The 15,136-nt window shown below is 37.0% G+C and overlaps 1 protein-coding gene across 7 annotated transcripts in view; it reads right to left on the bottom strand.

Moving 5' to 3' along the window:
• Positions 1-15,136, bottom strand: part of TASP1 (taspase 1) — a 79,227-nt gene that overhangs the window by 51,242 nt on the left and 12,849 nt on the right. For 5 of the 7 annotated variants that reach the window (XR_014183552.1, XM_082047867.1, XM_082047870.1 and 2 more), the window contains 3 exons: positions 12,060-12,180; positions 10,613-10,697; positions 4,464-4,543 (listed from right to left, as the gene is read on the bottom strand). Coding sequence is in view for 6 of the 7 variants with exons in the window: in XM_082047867.1 (XP_081903993.1) it covers positions 4,464-4,543; positions 10,613-10,697; positions 12,060-12,180 (286 nt within the window). In the remaining variant the exon portion in view is untranslated. Of the gene's footprint in view, positions 1-4,463; positions 4,544-10,612; positions 10,698-12,059; positions 12,181-14,028; positions 14,120-15,136 lie in introns of those variants that run through there. The other 2 variants (XM_082047872.1, XM_082047869.1) reach the window with 2 other exon arrangements.

Raw genomic sequence — 15,136 nt, forward strand, 5'->3', positions numbered from 1 at the left:
CACCTGAAGTGTGACAATCTGCATGACACTTTTCTAGAAAAGGCTTCCAAGCAGTCATGAGAGAAAAGGGAATTCCCTTGAGTAGACGAAATTGGTTAAAAAATGCAAAACAAAGTATGAGTAAAGAAATGGTCTTTTCCAAGTGGAATGCCAAACCAATATATAGTAGCACTTACTCTGTTCAACAACAAGATGTGATTTTACTGATGACACTAATTTATTCAAGGTAATAATAAAAGGGCTTGGCTGAAGAATGATTCTGAGAAGCGACCTGACAAGAAAACAGCAGATTTGATTCAGCAAGGCTCAAAATAACAAAGAGCTAGTTCTTCACACAAGCCAAAGCTGTAAAGGTTTTTGCAGATGCTAGAAATTAATATGTGCTCAAAAGGAAACGACAATCTCATGGCACAAAATGCCGCTGATCACCTCCATGTATGCAGGAACCAGCCACAACTCAGGAATATAGAGTCTGGGATAGTAAACAGGGTAGAGAACAGGAAGTACAGATTTGCTCTGTTCTTATATACTTCCTTAAGCATCATTTGTGGCTACTCTTGAATTCCAGTTATCAAGCTACATGGCTCCACTGCAGCTGCTTTTATTCTCATATAATATAACTTATTGACGTACTTATGGTCACTTCTACGTTGGTAGAGTTCGAGGTACAAGTTGACTGCAGGAGTAGTCACCTTTCCTCTCTTTCCCTTTGAAGACTCCACATTGTCAGCAATTGTAGGTGTTGTCTTACACCACATTATCTTTGTCAAATCAACTACTTTGCATCTACTATCGGCTGAACTGAGAAATTCAGATAGAAGCATTTTGGTTATTACTAGTACAGGCAAAGATATGGACAGTTGAAGATGTACCTCAAATCTATGTTGCCTATTTAAAGTACACTTTTAACATTTATAGGAGGTTGCATGAAACAGTAAATTAGCATTTCTAAACTGTAATTACAATTAAACTCTTAATACTTCGATCACGTTTTTCAAAGCAGTCTCTCTAGCACAGACTGTAGGCAATACAGGCACATCACACTTCAAGTTTTTATTTTTAAAGAAAAAAAAAAAACACCCACTGACTACACTGGAAAGCCACCAGTTTTCTACAGAGTAGAAATCTCATTTCCTAGCACACCTGGCAACCCAAAGACAATGAAGCAGGTGAGACTTAACATAACCTTGAGGTAGTTCAGCAAGTAACATGGTTTAAAACATCATTTTAGTTTAGTGCTTGGACACATGGAGAGTTCTGAGAGAATTATGGAGCGCGACCACAAATCTGATTGCACAGCTTTCTTTGTAACTGATCATATAGAGAGCTTCATCCGTGCAAAACCAGCCCCACAATTCCACAGTCCTATAGCATGTATACCATTACTCCTGACATCTCAGGTCTAGGAAAAGGAAGACAAAATAATGCGACTTCAAGAATATATTTTCCATGTGCAGCGCAGAGAACCCAAAATATATGCACCTAGTTCTCCCTGCTAATACTTACTGGAAGTACATGCCTAAGACTTGGATTGGGGTTTGGGGGGGTTTGTTTTTTTGTAATTAGGTTACTAAACCTATTTTCCTCATGTTTGGCAATTACTTCAGTTGTTAATTTTACACAGCTATTCAACAGTCACAGAATTTGAAGCTAATTTACCCCCAATTCTCCATGCAAACTACCACAGCAATTGTAGCAAGCATAATCAAAACCCCTCCCATTTACAGAAGCTTGTTAGAGTATTTAATGCAATGGCTTCCTTCAGATGAGATCTTTTGTGGTTGCTTGGAAACAACATTTTCTTTCATTGTTTCTGAAGCACATGGAACTTTCCTTCCCCTGCTAACACAAGAAAAAACAATTCTGGCTTTCTTACAGGTTACCTGTGAGACAGTTTCCAACTTGTTTTCACCTATAACAATCCTATGTTGTCACACATGCTGTTAATGGTTCTTTTCCAGCCTCACTGACCAGAAGTCTACTTGTTACAAGAGTAGCTTTTCTAAGGACTGATGTGAAAACTAGCATAACATTTTCTGGAATTGATTTTTCAGGCTTTTGTTTGCCCTTTCTTGCTGCTGTGTTGTTGGTTTTTTAAAGAGAAAAAAATCAGATATACTACCATTAATATACTGCAAAATTAACTGTACTCAAATCTTAGGAAAACGACCAATTTTAAGTTGCTCAAGCAATATTTTTCCCTGATGCCTCTCAGAATGGTCAATAATGCAGTTTCAACGTAAGCTAATATTGTTTTCCTACGTATCCATTTTAAGCACTTAAACAGCAGACGCTGCCACCTCACCTGTTTTGAAAAGGAAATTAAAGCACAAATGAGAATAGTCAAATAACTCCTTTTTGTAAATCCAGCTAGACACAGATTATCATTTATGCTAAGGTTAAGCAACAGAATTAGAGAATATCTACCAAAAAAAATCAGTTTAAAGTTATTTGTTGAGTATTACAAAGAATATCTGATTGAATCTCAGTCCCTGCCACAGAATTTTTCAGCATATCCTTCCATTACCCTAATCTGAAGTCATCCTTCCAGCAAAACATTCACATAGTCTTAAATCTTATCAGTCAGATCCTGCTTCCCAGCATCAGGTCATTCTTCCAGCAGGTCCATCCTGTGCAATGCTCAAGCACATAATCACACGTGCGTGTGTGTTTCAGTACGTACGAACCTGGGTGAAAGCGGAGGCTGCGTGGAACGGAGCGGGGTTGGCAACTTTAATACCAATATTTTTTTCACTAGCATTGCAACAGCAAATGGCATTTTTGCAGTGACTTTACAATAGGAATAATTTCCTGATCCTGGTTATTGTAATTGTTGAAATGCAAAATGTTGTGCTAAATAGAAGTTTGCTGAATATACTGAGGAGATGAAATCTCTGGTGTTTTGGAGCAAGTTTGTGAAAATATGTTGGCTGGGATTATTCTTATGATGTTTCTCCAATGTAAATTCATAATCTGGGTTAGCTAAACCAAATTAGCAGTGGCAATCCTTGTTTTTAAGCCGTACCGTGTATGTTTTAGCTAGTAATCTGGCAATTAACATTACAATCTAATCATCTCTGTCACAACAGAAACACCGAGGTACTAGAAACAGTGGAAACTTCTGTGCATGCAAACAGAATTAGTCAACAAACCTTCCTTCTGGAGCATCTCCTACACATAAACAGCAACTACTTTCTTAAAAACAAAACCAACCAAAAAAACCCACAACACAAACACACCAAATCTTTAAGTGTTTTACTCTTTCTAGAGTTCTAGCGTCACAGAAATAAAGCTTAACTGAGCCCAAAAGTTGTTCTGCAAACGCTGCCCTTTTGGACATTAGATGGGTAGGGCAAAAGGTTCACTCATGTGGAACTAGAAATCAAAACTTTCCGTTCAAAATGAAATGTATCATGAGTATGTATGAAAATTGGCATGATCAAGTAAAATGCTGCCACTGTTTCAGGGATTACTTTTAACCATTGAGTATTAGCAACTTGGAACTACAGCTTCTGGCTGTTTACCTACATTTAGAACTAGACCAAATAAAAGCCTTAATGGCTTAACAGGAGCCCTGGGTTTCAATCTCTGGTTTACAGACTACCTATGTATTTTATGCAGTAATAGTGTTTACTGTAAAATAAAGAAACATTCTATAATCTGTTGGGTAATGATCTCCCATTCTTTCCTGCATAACTTCAACAAGAAGTGTAGGGCAGACTCTCACCTGGACCAAACTCCAGACTGGCAGTAATGGCACTTTCCAAAAGGGAGGGGGACTGAAGAAGGAAAGGGAACAACATCCTCCTTTCCATGGGTAAGTGCACTAATTTTTAGCCTAGTTTACAGATGGTGTATCAATATAACATAATCACTTACTTTCCTTTAAGAAAAAAGGTTTTGTAAGAGACTTGGCTACTGTACAGTATAATCCAAGTCCCTTTTCCAGGTAAGGTTATTCTACTACATTAGATGAAGCAAAGCCTATCTAGGTTAAAAAAAAAAAAAAAAGGCAAATGAATTCAACTGCCTGTTTAGACAGTTCTGCACAACCACCCAGAGATGGCTGTAACTGCAGAATCAGAGATTCAAACTGGCACCTGCTGAATTCAGACCCATGGCTAGCTGGTGCTTTTAGCATCCAAGATGGATCGCAACTGGAAACCCGCAGGACCGAGCAGTAAAAGAGCCTACATTTCCGTAAAGGAAATCCTTCATGGGATTTAATCCTAGAATCACAAACTCACTTGAATTAGATGTCGCTATAAATGCAGCTGAAGTAATAGTTTATATTTTTTTCTACTTAGATACTTAACAGAAAATTAGTAAACTTAAACCAAGCTTATATACCATAATACCATGAGCTAGTTAAGAACAGTGAAGTGATGCACACCTCAAAATACGAGGCACCATTTAAAATTACTCTGTCCTGTTCTTCCTACTGACACCACCAGTTTACTCACTTGTAGCCATGATACCTGGAGGACATGCTGGTATCCCGTGATCAACTGCCCATCTGTAAGCTCCTTCACCAACTAAAAAGCTAGGAGACACAGAAGAGGGAGTTTAAACAAAACCATATAACAAATCCCCCTTTTCTTGCAATTATTCTTTTCTATTTGGTTTGGTCATTTAAAAATTGTAAGCTGTCTACATTTCACAGAAATGTCAGCTATAATTACATTTGGCAACCTTGTGTAGTTTCATTAAAAGTCTATGCAGCTCTGACATTAAGCTTAGTATCAGATAAAAATGTGCTATTAAATTTGAAATTAATTACCAAATAGCACCAGCTTTTCATTGCAGCTAACCCAGGGCAAAGCCATCTAGAGTCTGGCCTCTATAACAACTTAGTAAGATCCTGAAGACCAACAACAAGGGATGAATGAGGCGAGAATGGCAAGCAAGGCACTTCCAGTGAAGTCAGCCAATGCCACAGGAATATCATGAAGTCCTTTGAAAAGTACAACACAAGCTAAAAATGAGCCTTATTCAGAATGATAAAGGTCTGTCTCATGGAGTTTTATCAAGAATTTCCAAATGAGTCAAGTCTACTGAATTTTTAATACATTAAAAAAAGACAAAGAACAAACCAACAATTTGAGTTGTCTTCTAGTCTGAACATCTTACAGTATAGAGACAGTACACACTACTATGACAATGAATAATAGCATATATATATATATATACACATATAACTTTTAGGGGGAAAAAAGCTTCAGTTATCTATATTGCTTCCCCTTAAATAAACTAATCCCAGTTCCTGAAAAGGGGAATATGGTAGTTGGAAATCACATATTTTCAGAAAGCTGCTGCACAACAGTACCAACAACAACACCACAGTAAAGGACAACTATTTCCAATTGTAACTTCATATCCCCCTTTTGAAATAAGAGTAACACAGTTGCCTAATGGAAACAACAAGTAAAGCCTGAGGATCTGCAGCTATTTCAAAAAGTTTCACAGAAATACCAGAATTACAAATACGAGGCTAAAGAAGTTATTTCAGCTACAAAGTCGTCCCTAGGGCCACAGAGTACTACAGTCTGAGAACATTATTGATACAGCAAATTTGTTGGCATTAATGGTGTTGGAAATTTTCTTGATGGTGCTATATCTGACACCTGCAGCTTTCAGTATGTAGGATTCTGAGATAGTACTTTCTACCTTCTCTGTGACTTAACCAATACAAGAGGTATGTCCAGTCTTCTTACAAAAGTCTCCCAAAAAGAGTTTCTATAAGAACTTTAATTGTTAAACACATATTTCTTACCATTGTTACTGTAGCTCCAGATTAATATTGTTCATGTTGCAAGATACTGGAGTAAGTTACTGGGTACTTTACGAGAACTCAAGCATCTCCTAATAGGTAAGCTAGTGCCCAAGAAAAGACCTATCTCCTTCATTAATACAAGAGAGAAATGCAAACCACAGCCAAATCTAATTAAGTAGTATTGTCTATTGACTAAAAGAAGAAGATTTTGGTCTTTAAAATTAAAGTTTTCTATCAACAATACCATCTCAGGAAGTGAATAAGCACTTTCTGTTCAAATAAAACAATTTACACAGAAAGGAAGGCTGGGTGGAAAAACTATCAAGCTCAAATATTAGGAGTTTTATAGACGATAACTTGAATAGCACGGATCAGCTAGAAACACTGCATTTTACAAGCAATCTCACAATTGCTTCTTTAATGCTTAAAAACACAACAGTCACTATTATTTATGAAGAGTGCAAAAAAAAGCACCCAAGAATGTCTCAAAACTTAAGTAACATGACTTTTACTTTGCTCACACATCCATCCATAATTCCTCTCCCTCCTGTAAGATGGGCATACAGTATTTCCCAGTTCTGGTCCCAGAGGATGGTTAGATTAGCAGGACATCTACTGCTGACATCTAATTGAGGCCCTGTACCACGGAGATCATCCACTTTTTAAAACTTTTCAGTTCAGATGCCTTGAAACAATAGAATAACCACAGAAAAGTTAAAATAAACAGTATACAAAAAAAAGAAATCAGGATCTCACTGCACTGTTGTCTGTAGCACCTATACTGTATCTCCTATAGATTGATGTAGTTGGTAAGAGACTCCCATAGGACATACGTAAAACCTAAGCAAGACTAAACAGTCTTGACACCATCCCAGAAGGCAAGTTTTGTGACCCAGTTCCACATCCAGCTGCAGACACCGCTGTACCAGCCACAGGTGACAGGGTGGCAAGGGGGGGACCAGCCACCTGGCACCAGGGAAGGGCTTGAGTTGCCATGAGAGTCATCCATGTAAAAAGTGGTGTTCTCTACATATAGCTGCAGCAGGCAAGAATGAACAGGGCAATATTTTAAGCCGACAAAAAAACCAAACTACCTCTAAACAGCTAACACCAAGCTCGATTTACTGGGGGAAAGGGAAAATGGGGAATAAAGCCAATGGGCTATAGAAAGCAGCCAAAATCTCGCCAGGGTTCAAAAACCCTTAGGCTAATTAAAAATACCAAAAAAAGGATGAATGAGTTTGTGCTCTGCTACTCTGAAAATTGCTTCTGCACAAACAAGATGAAAAGATCTGTCTTGCAAGTATATCAAACAGAGAGTCCTCTGTAGTTGTTAGAGCCTCAGAACACACAGAAGATGAAAACGTCCTCCCAGCAAAGAGACGACGCTTGGATGCACTTTCCAGTTCCTGGCAAACTAGATCATGTTAACAGAAAATGCAAATAAAGGTAGCTAAAAATGGTCTTTTTAGGGCATTTTCTCCAACAACATTGTTATCCTGGTGTTATTTGCTCCAAACAGGACCATTGAATAGGGGCTGTATGGAGACGGGCCACACCAAGCTAAACAGAATTGGCAGAAGAAGGTTAAGTTCATTAAAGATAGTAACAAACTCAGTCTGTAACATTGATTATAAAATGCAGCAAGGACTCAAAAATCACTGTTAAAAAGAAGAAATTGTTCTGAAGAAATACATATAGGTGGTACGAGTCTTCACTCTAGGCCCTTTCTTGACTATGTGCTCCCTACAAGTTACACCGTGTACGTATCCTGCCTACCATAGTGTAAAACTGTGAAGCAATTACAAATCCCTGTATCCCTGAAAATCCTTAGGTGTTTTTTACCCCTAAGAAGGGGTTCTTTCCCATATGGGTTACTATTAATACTGAAAAAGGGATATAGACATGAACTTAGGTATCAGTAGTTCTAAGGAGTTGTAAGAAAGGAGCCATTCAGGTGTATTTGTATCATCCTGCAATTTTTATGTATCCCAAGTTAATAGTAAACAAATGTAAATAGGCTTTTTCCTTAAGCAGGAAAAGGTTTCAGCATGAGAAATAGAAAAACTTGAAACTTATTACTAAAAGCCATCTAATCTATTGTTCTGTGACCAAAGACCACTTTCAAAGATCCACCTAATACATAATTCTGAAATTACAACAGTAATTTCTTTTGAAAAGTTCTACAATGAACAGGAATATATTATATGATAATATGTAACGTCTACAAGTTAAGTACTTTCTGTTCTTGCATACAGAGGCAGAGAAAATCCTGACCACATCAAGATAAATAAAATATCATAGAAAGATGTAAGGATCTTAGAAGCTTCACCAAATGCACTCACGCATTCAGGGATTGTCTACTTTAAACTTTTGAAATTTTAATTTGGATAGTGGGATTCTGCATTTTAAACAAGATGACAAGACACTGAGCCAGAATAACACACTCCGCAGAACTTACAGCAAATTGGATACATCAGTTAGGACACTCGATCTCTCCTTCCCAATGAACTTACCATCTCAGAATAAATTCACTCACACTCCTTAGAATTTCTACTGAAAATGAGAAGTGCACCACTTCAAATTGCTTTTCAGTTGTCACAATAAAAATGGGTGCTGAACAGGGGTAAAGAGGCAAAACTCCCTCCATATGTTCTGTTATAGACAAGCATCTCCATAATGCCACTGCTAACAATCTCACAGTTCCTGATTTTTTTCTTGTGGGGTCATGTACCAAACATTTCGGCCAGAAAACATTCAGCTAGGTCAAATCATGTCATAGAAATGGTCTCTTCCACCAGATTGTTTAACAAGACAGGTTTTTAGGCTAAGCAGTATTGGGAAGATTCCCTGATAAGCTTTCCCATGAGAAATACAATGAAACTTGCAGATCTTTATTTGTAAAGATCAGTTACTAAAAATCCTGACATTTGCTAGGAATGCCAAAAATACAGTTGTTCTCTTGTTATTTGACTATCTATATTCCCAGCTTGTGCAGGAATGTATTTCAGTCCCAAAACAACCATGTGTTGTGCCAAACCCCACCAGAAAGGCAAGGCATGAAATTGTCAATACTCATCGCCTATAATGAACATTCCGAACGTGGGATATCCTTACAGGCAATCTACCAAAGCAAGTCTAACGCACAATGCACCATATCCCACTCGTTTAGGTTGTTCCCAGAGTAACTAATCTGCTGTGATAAAATTCATGTTCAAAATCCAGAATGGAGAAATCAAAATTAAAATATGTATTAAGAAACTCAGGTCCACAATGTTTGCACAATAAACTGTACGTGTCACCTCCATCATTTGAGCTCCCTTGTCTTTAAAAGCATCTGTTAGCCAAAACCTTGCAGTGTTTGAAAGATTTAGTCTTGCCTTTTGAGGGCAAAAGGATGTAGTTTCCTTTCTATTCGTAAAGTAATAGCAAGAAAAACTAGGTCATGAAGTTACAGCAAATATGCTAAAATGCCCAAGTGTTCTTCCGTACCAAAATTCAAGAAAACACTGTAATGATACAGACGAAACTAAATCACAAGTGCTTGCTCCTGCAGCCGACTTCAGTACTAGCTCTGGAACATCAAAAAACCTCACCTCATTTGACACTCTTTAATGTAATTCAGCTAAACCCTGCCTTTCTCCTGACACCTAAAGAAATGAGCTGCTAACAACAGCTGAAATTAAGATTCCTATTCCTTAGCAAACAACTCCTGTGAAAAAAAAGAAAAGAAAAATAAGTTAACTCACCAACTACGCTTACTCTTTTCCTTCTTCATTAAAGAGTTTTACATATAAAATCTGCTTGTTGATGGTTTGGTTTCAGGGTGGCTTTTTTTGATCTATGACCTTCCTTTGCAGCATGGTACAACACTGAAATAGTGCTTTTCCTCACTGTTTAAGTTGGAATATTATACCATCCAGATACAGACTATTTGGATAATTTTACAGAGTAACATAGTAAGGAAAGAAAAACTTGTGAATCTAAATATACATATCTTAAAAGACATAAGTGTTAGTTTATTACATCTGCAAATACTGCAGTCCATTAGTTGGCAAATGGTAGCAAATTTCTGCAACATTTATAACTGAGGATAGCAGTCAAAAATATGAAGGGATTATTCAAGTTCCCTGTTTGTCAATTTAAACTGCTAATGAAAATAAGATGGTTTTAAGAGCAATTAATTTTGACACATTTCTTGGATTCCTTTCAAAACGATGCAAGAATAGTTAAAGTTGTTATACATTCAATGGTTACCTCTTCCATCTAAGTATTATACCTATCTCAGTAAAGGAGTGCATGTTTCCATTGTTGTTGTAAATACTATGAAATTCATCTTTAAAATAACTTCTCATTTCAGCTAAGAAAGCAGGAAGTTACTAAACATTGCATGTTTCCACACTATAGCTACAAAATAAAGCCATAAAGACAGGCAGTATAGAATGATTTTTGTATCTACTTGTTTAAAACTGTTGCTTTTTTTAAAGGTAGGCAGAGGCAAAGGCACTAGAATTTCATTTTAATCTGGATGTATTTAGAGATTTTTCAAAATGCTACAGTAAAAAAATGTAAGAATTCAGTCTGGCAATAATCACACAGACAAATTATCACAAAATGATGTTGCCATCTATTCACAAAATACTTCGTTCGACCCACAACTTCACCAAGTGCACAAGATGCTTCAAGATCACAGAACAAAGCTTATCTTCTTTTTAAAGGCACATTATCACTGGCATGTAAAACAGCACCAGCCTTCTTTGGGCTAAGATATAACCTTCAAATATTGCATGCAGTAGAGATGAAAGACCCAAGTAAAGTCAAGCAGAACAAAGCATTTACCAAGGTGGAATTCTGCCAGCAGAGAGTTTCCCCTTCTGCCCTTCACACAACAATCTATTTGCAACTGAAACCGGATTCTTGATTCCTGAAAAGAAAAATTAGCAAGAAAATGGGAACAAAACATTAAAATATTTTTCCACGTAGCATTGTAGCATTCATTTTGGCAATGGAAGTCAGCTTCCTTTAATTCCTAAACCTTTGCCAATTCATTAAGAGACACCTTGTGGTGTTATATTTCAATTTAATAAAAACTTCATCAGTTTTTCCTTCACATGTCCTATCAGTGGTGACAAGGCCTTCTAATGAACACCTCCCACCCTCTGGTTTTTTGTTTGGTTGGCTGGATTTTTTTTAATCTTATTGAAATATCAGGAGTGATCTCCTACCACAGAAATCTCAAATTAAATATGTGGTATTCTATAGGCCAGAGATGTTTCACGAACATTAATTTTTCAGGATGGAAAGAGCTTTCATTTGGATCTATCTGGCCAGAACAGGGATTATAGGATTCAGACTCAGTCTCTCATTTCCTCCTTCCCCATGCTTGGAAGCACACATTTCATAACAAACAAGCCTTGAAACACTTAATTTTACTATTTATTTTAGATTTATATCTACATGAGGAAGTTATTACCATGGTTTAGAACTATTCTAGGATAAAGAACAAAGCTTGAAGTGTTGTCAGAAAAGCTATTCAATAGTAACAGTCAAGGCTGTTCAATGTACTTATGACAAAACCTCAACAATCCCTATTTGGGACTCTATATTTGTTTTGTACTGAAAGCTAAAACTAGATCAAAAAAAAAAAGCACATTAGTTCTCAGATTAAATATATCCCATATGCAAAGGTATTTAGCCTTGTAACAGTATCACACAAAACAAAACCAAATGTAACTGCTTATGTGAGAGAATCATAGAATCATCAAATCATGGATTCGATGATTCTATGAAAAGAAACTTTGATCAAATTAGGATTCTAAGGGAACAATTTAGCTAAGATACCAAAATATCATTTGGCCTTATGACTGATATACCAGTAGGTTCTTCGAGGAGAAAGAGAACAAAAACAAATACAAAGCTTAATTTAAATGCTTGTACCTTTTTTTTTTTTAATAGTTGCATTTCATTATAAAGCTACCATTCTATAACACAAACCCATCTCAGCAAACTCACTCCCATTGTGAATACTCTATAGTATCATCCGTTTGTTCTGCATCAAAGGATTACCAGCAAACCAAGACCACACTATGTTATGTAAAACAAATTAACACAAAACGGTGCTTCAGGGAGCAGGAATGCCTCCCTTTTTTATTTTATAGGGGGCAGAATTTATTTATATGAGGCAATATTTACAGTGTGCCTGCCACTCTGAAAAAGTAACAAAAGAGGACAAAATTATCTTTGCACTTAAACCAGTAGTTAGCTTTATAATACATAGTTAACGTACCACTCAGTGCTCCAACTGCTCCAAAATTTAATGACTTTCCATCCATTATACTGGCATCACATTCTATCTCACCCAGAAGGTTTAAGTTAGACCCCAATCCTGCATTTGTAAAAGGAGAATCCTAAAAACAAGAACAAAACACTATAAGGCCACATCCATAATAGACGAGATCAAAACTTTTGTATAACTGATCTGATGACACTGATCTTGGTACAGCACACTTTCTTGTTCTAATAATTTAATCTTCCGTAACAAAACCAACAGTAATTGGAACAGGGCATCTCAAACTACTATAATAGATACCTTACACCCTCTATAGGGTGTGACATATCTCCAGCGTAATAATGGGCTAATATAAAAACCAATCACCCAACAATATAAGATGATCATTTATATGCAAGCAAAAGCTTTATGACGCAAGTGAAAATCTCTTCCTCCCTTCCCCAAAATTCACACTTCACGTGGGCCCTTACCTGTCAGTTTAAGTCACACCTAACAACCACTCCATAGACCATAGTCTACCGTAGAAACTCGTAAGTATGACACAGCAGTAAACTGTCCCCTCAACATCCTAAGCCTATGATTCAGCTCTGCACAGAGAAACTAAGAATCAGCATCAGTAATAATTCGCTTTGTAAAATATCTATTTGATCGTTAGCGTAAGGACAGTTGTTACTGTGATCTGGAAGTTTAACCAAGGCATATTTCATAGAAAGTATAGCACATTTAATAAACTAATTTACAACTAACTCCTCTTTGATAAGCACCTTCTGTAGCTTTCTGCAAAGTCAAGGCTCACAAACAAGAAGCTTTACATGCTAGAATTAAAAACACCCATTTTTGCCCCCACCCCAATTACATCAGAGCATCCCTATGACTTGAAAAACACCAAGTTTTTAAGTAGGGCAGTTCAGGACTCTCACTGTCGGTTCAATATAATTCCCTCTTTCTAGATGCGAGCACAAAACAGAGCACAGGGCAAAGAAAGAGAACAGCCCAGAACAGCCAAACAGCAACATTTCAGAGGGATGCTGCTGGATTTCAGAGTTTATCTGTTTTTATTACAACCTGATATGATAACGAAAATGGTTGTCTAGACCAAGTGTCAACATGCCAATGAAACTAGATGGTCATACTATTACAGTGTATGTAATATAAGCTGAATTAGTAAACAAATCTACTGGAAACAGCTCAAGGTTCTGTCTTAAATGTTAAATGAACCAGGTTTTTTTTGTACATACTGATTTGTAACAAACACAAGGAAACAAAAGAAAGAGAGAACACAGAAATGAAAAATTTGTCGATTAGCTTCTGTTAACTTTCAAATGAGCAACTAGTAAGTAAATTTAAAAACCTGTTTTGCAAGATTTTCATTCTAATTTACAGATGTATTTAAAGGGTTCTTAATGTTTGAGTCACCAAAACGCTATCTTCCTGAAGAATCATGAATACATAATACATGATTAATACATAATCTTGAAACACTATACTATCTGTGTTCATTTTATACTACTCATCTTTACTATCTGCTTTTTGCTTCTGCATCCAAGAAGCAGCAAGAGATTTTATCCCATTTTATCACACACCACAACAGATCTTCAGATTCACTGTGTACTTCATTGTGGTGTTCGACAGCTATGCCTCACAGCACTTAAGGAAACTCGAAAAGATTTTAGGATAATGAAATATTTGCAGTTTAGTGCACAGGGAATGACTTTCCCTAAAAGGGAGTGGGGGGAAAAGGGGGTGGAATATGATTTTTAAAAGGCTACCAAGATGATGGCAGAAGACTACAGAGCAGCCATTGGCTTAACTGACTTCATTGCTCCCCAGGCTCTACAACTATAAAGAAAATTAAATCAGTGAAGTTTAGAACAAAAGGATGATAGAAAAAAAATGAACATGAATGGTGAAAGGTACTTGGAGGACAAAGTAAAACCAGGAATGTATTAGGATGAACAATTCTTACTCCTAGTGCTGTCCAAGTTCCTTGGGTCATCAGAGCACACAGACCTGGAAGTGGAGACAAATTTCTAAGATTCTATTGCAAAAACATTCGCTCAGTGCACTATACTCAAAAGCATCAGCAAAGAGGAAAAACTTTGTGCTCTACAGGTTTGTCACAGCCACAAAGCAAAGACAGTTATTATCTTAAGACCAGATGTCATGGACAAATCAAGGGAGTAAGAAGGGCCCATCAGAACAGAAGTTCTAGTAAGACAGTCCAGAATCCTGCAGCCAAGACACAGAGCTCTCTATCGTCGGATAAACATAATAATCAAAAGAGGGTAGGCAAAAAAATACAGGATACAGAGGGGCAGTAGTTCACTTTATTTCTAAAAATCTAGATGTGCTTGATGCTTTGGCATATCACCTTCGCTGGCACAACATCAGGGATGCACCAAAATAAATTACTCAGATCTCAAGACCAAGGAAATGCCACATGTCTCTCCATACAGAATATTTCTCAGCATAGTACAGAATATCGGACAAATAGAACTCTACACCAACAGAACTGTAGAAGGCTCTTTGGTGGTGTACCTCTTTCTAGAACACAGAAGGAATCTTACCACTACAATCAGTCACGATACGAGTTACTTCCTCAGCAAAAAGAAATAAAGACCAAATTCCAAGTAGCTGTTCAAAATTTCTGTGGACCTTTACAGTCTGAACTCAACTAAGAAGATGGTCTCAGAATTGCCAAGAGCAAGATGGTCTAACTCTGTCTTCACAGATCTGAAAGGTGATGTGGTAACAGCTTTAGACAATGGAGGAACTGGGTGTGAACACATTGAATTTCTGATACCTACCCAAGTGTCTCCAAGATGAGATAATAAGCCTTAGAAATGAGGCAGGGAAAAGCCTTCGTGAAAAACAGAAATTCACATCCACCTCTATGAATAGGCAAGGACATGGAATATACCACATAAATACATCTCTCTTTAAAAACATGAATTTCTGCAAAGTCTGACCAAAAGATTTCAAGACTGATATACAAATGGGGGAATACAACTTATGAAAACTAAGGTGTATTTTTAAATGAAAATTCAAAACATTCAAGGAATGAAGAAACATGA

The sequence above is a fragment of the Streptopelia decaocto genome, assembly GCF_964273445.1.
Source record: "Streptopelia decaocto genome assembly, chromosome: 3".
NCBI classification, from domain to species: Eukaryota; Metazoa; Chordata; class Aves; order Columbiformes; family Columbidae; genus Streptopelia; species Streptopelia decaocto.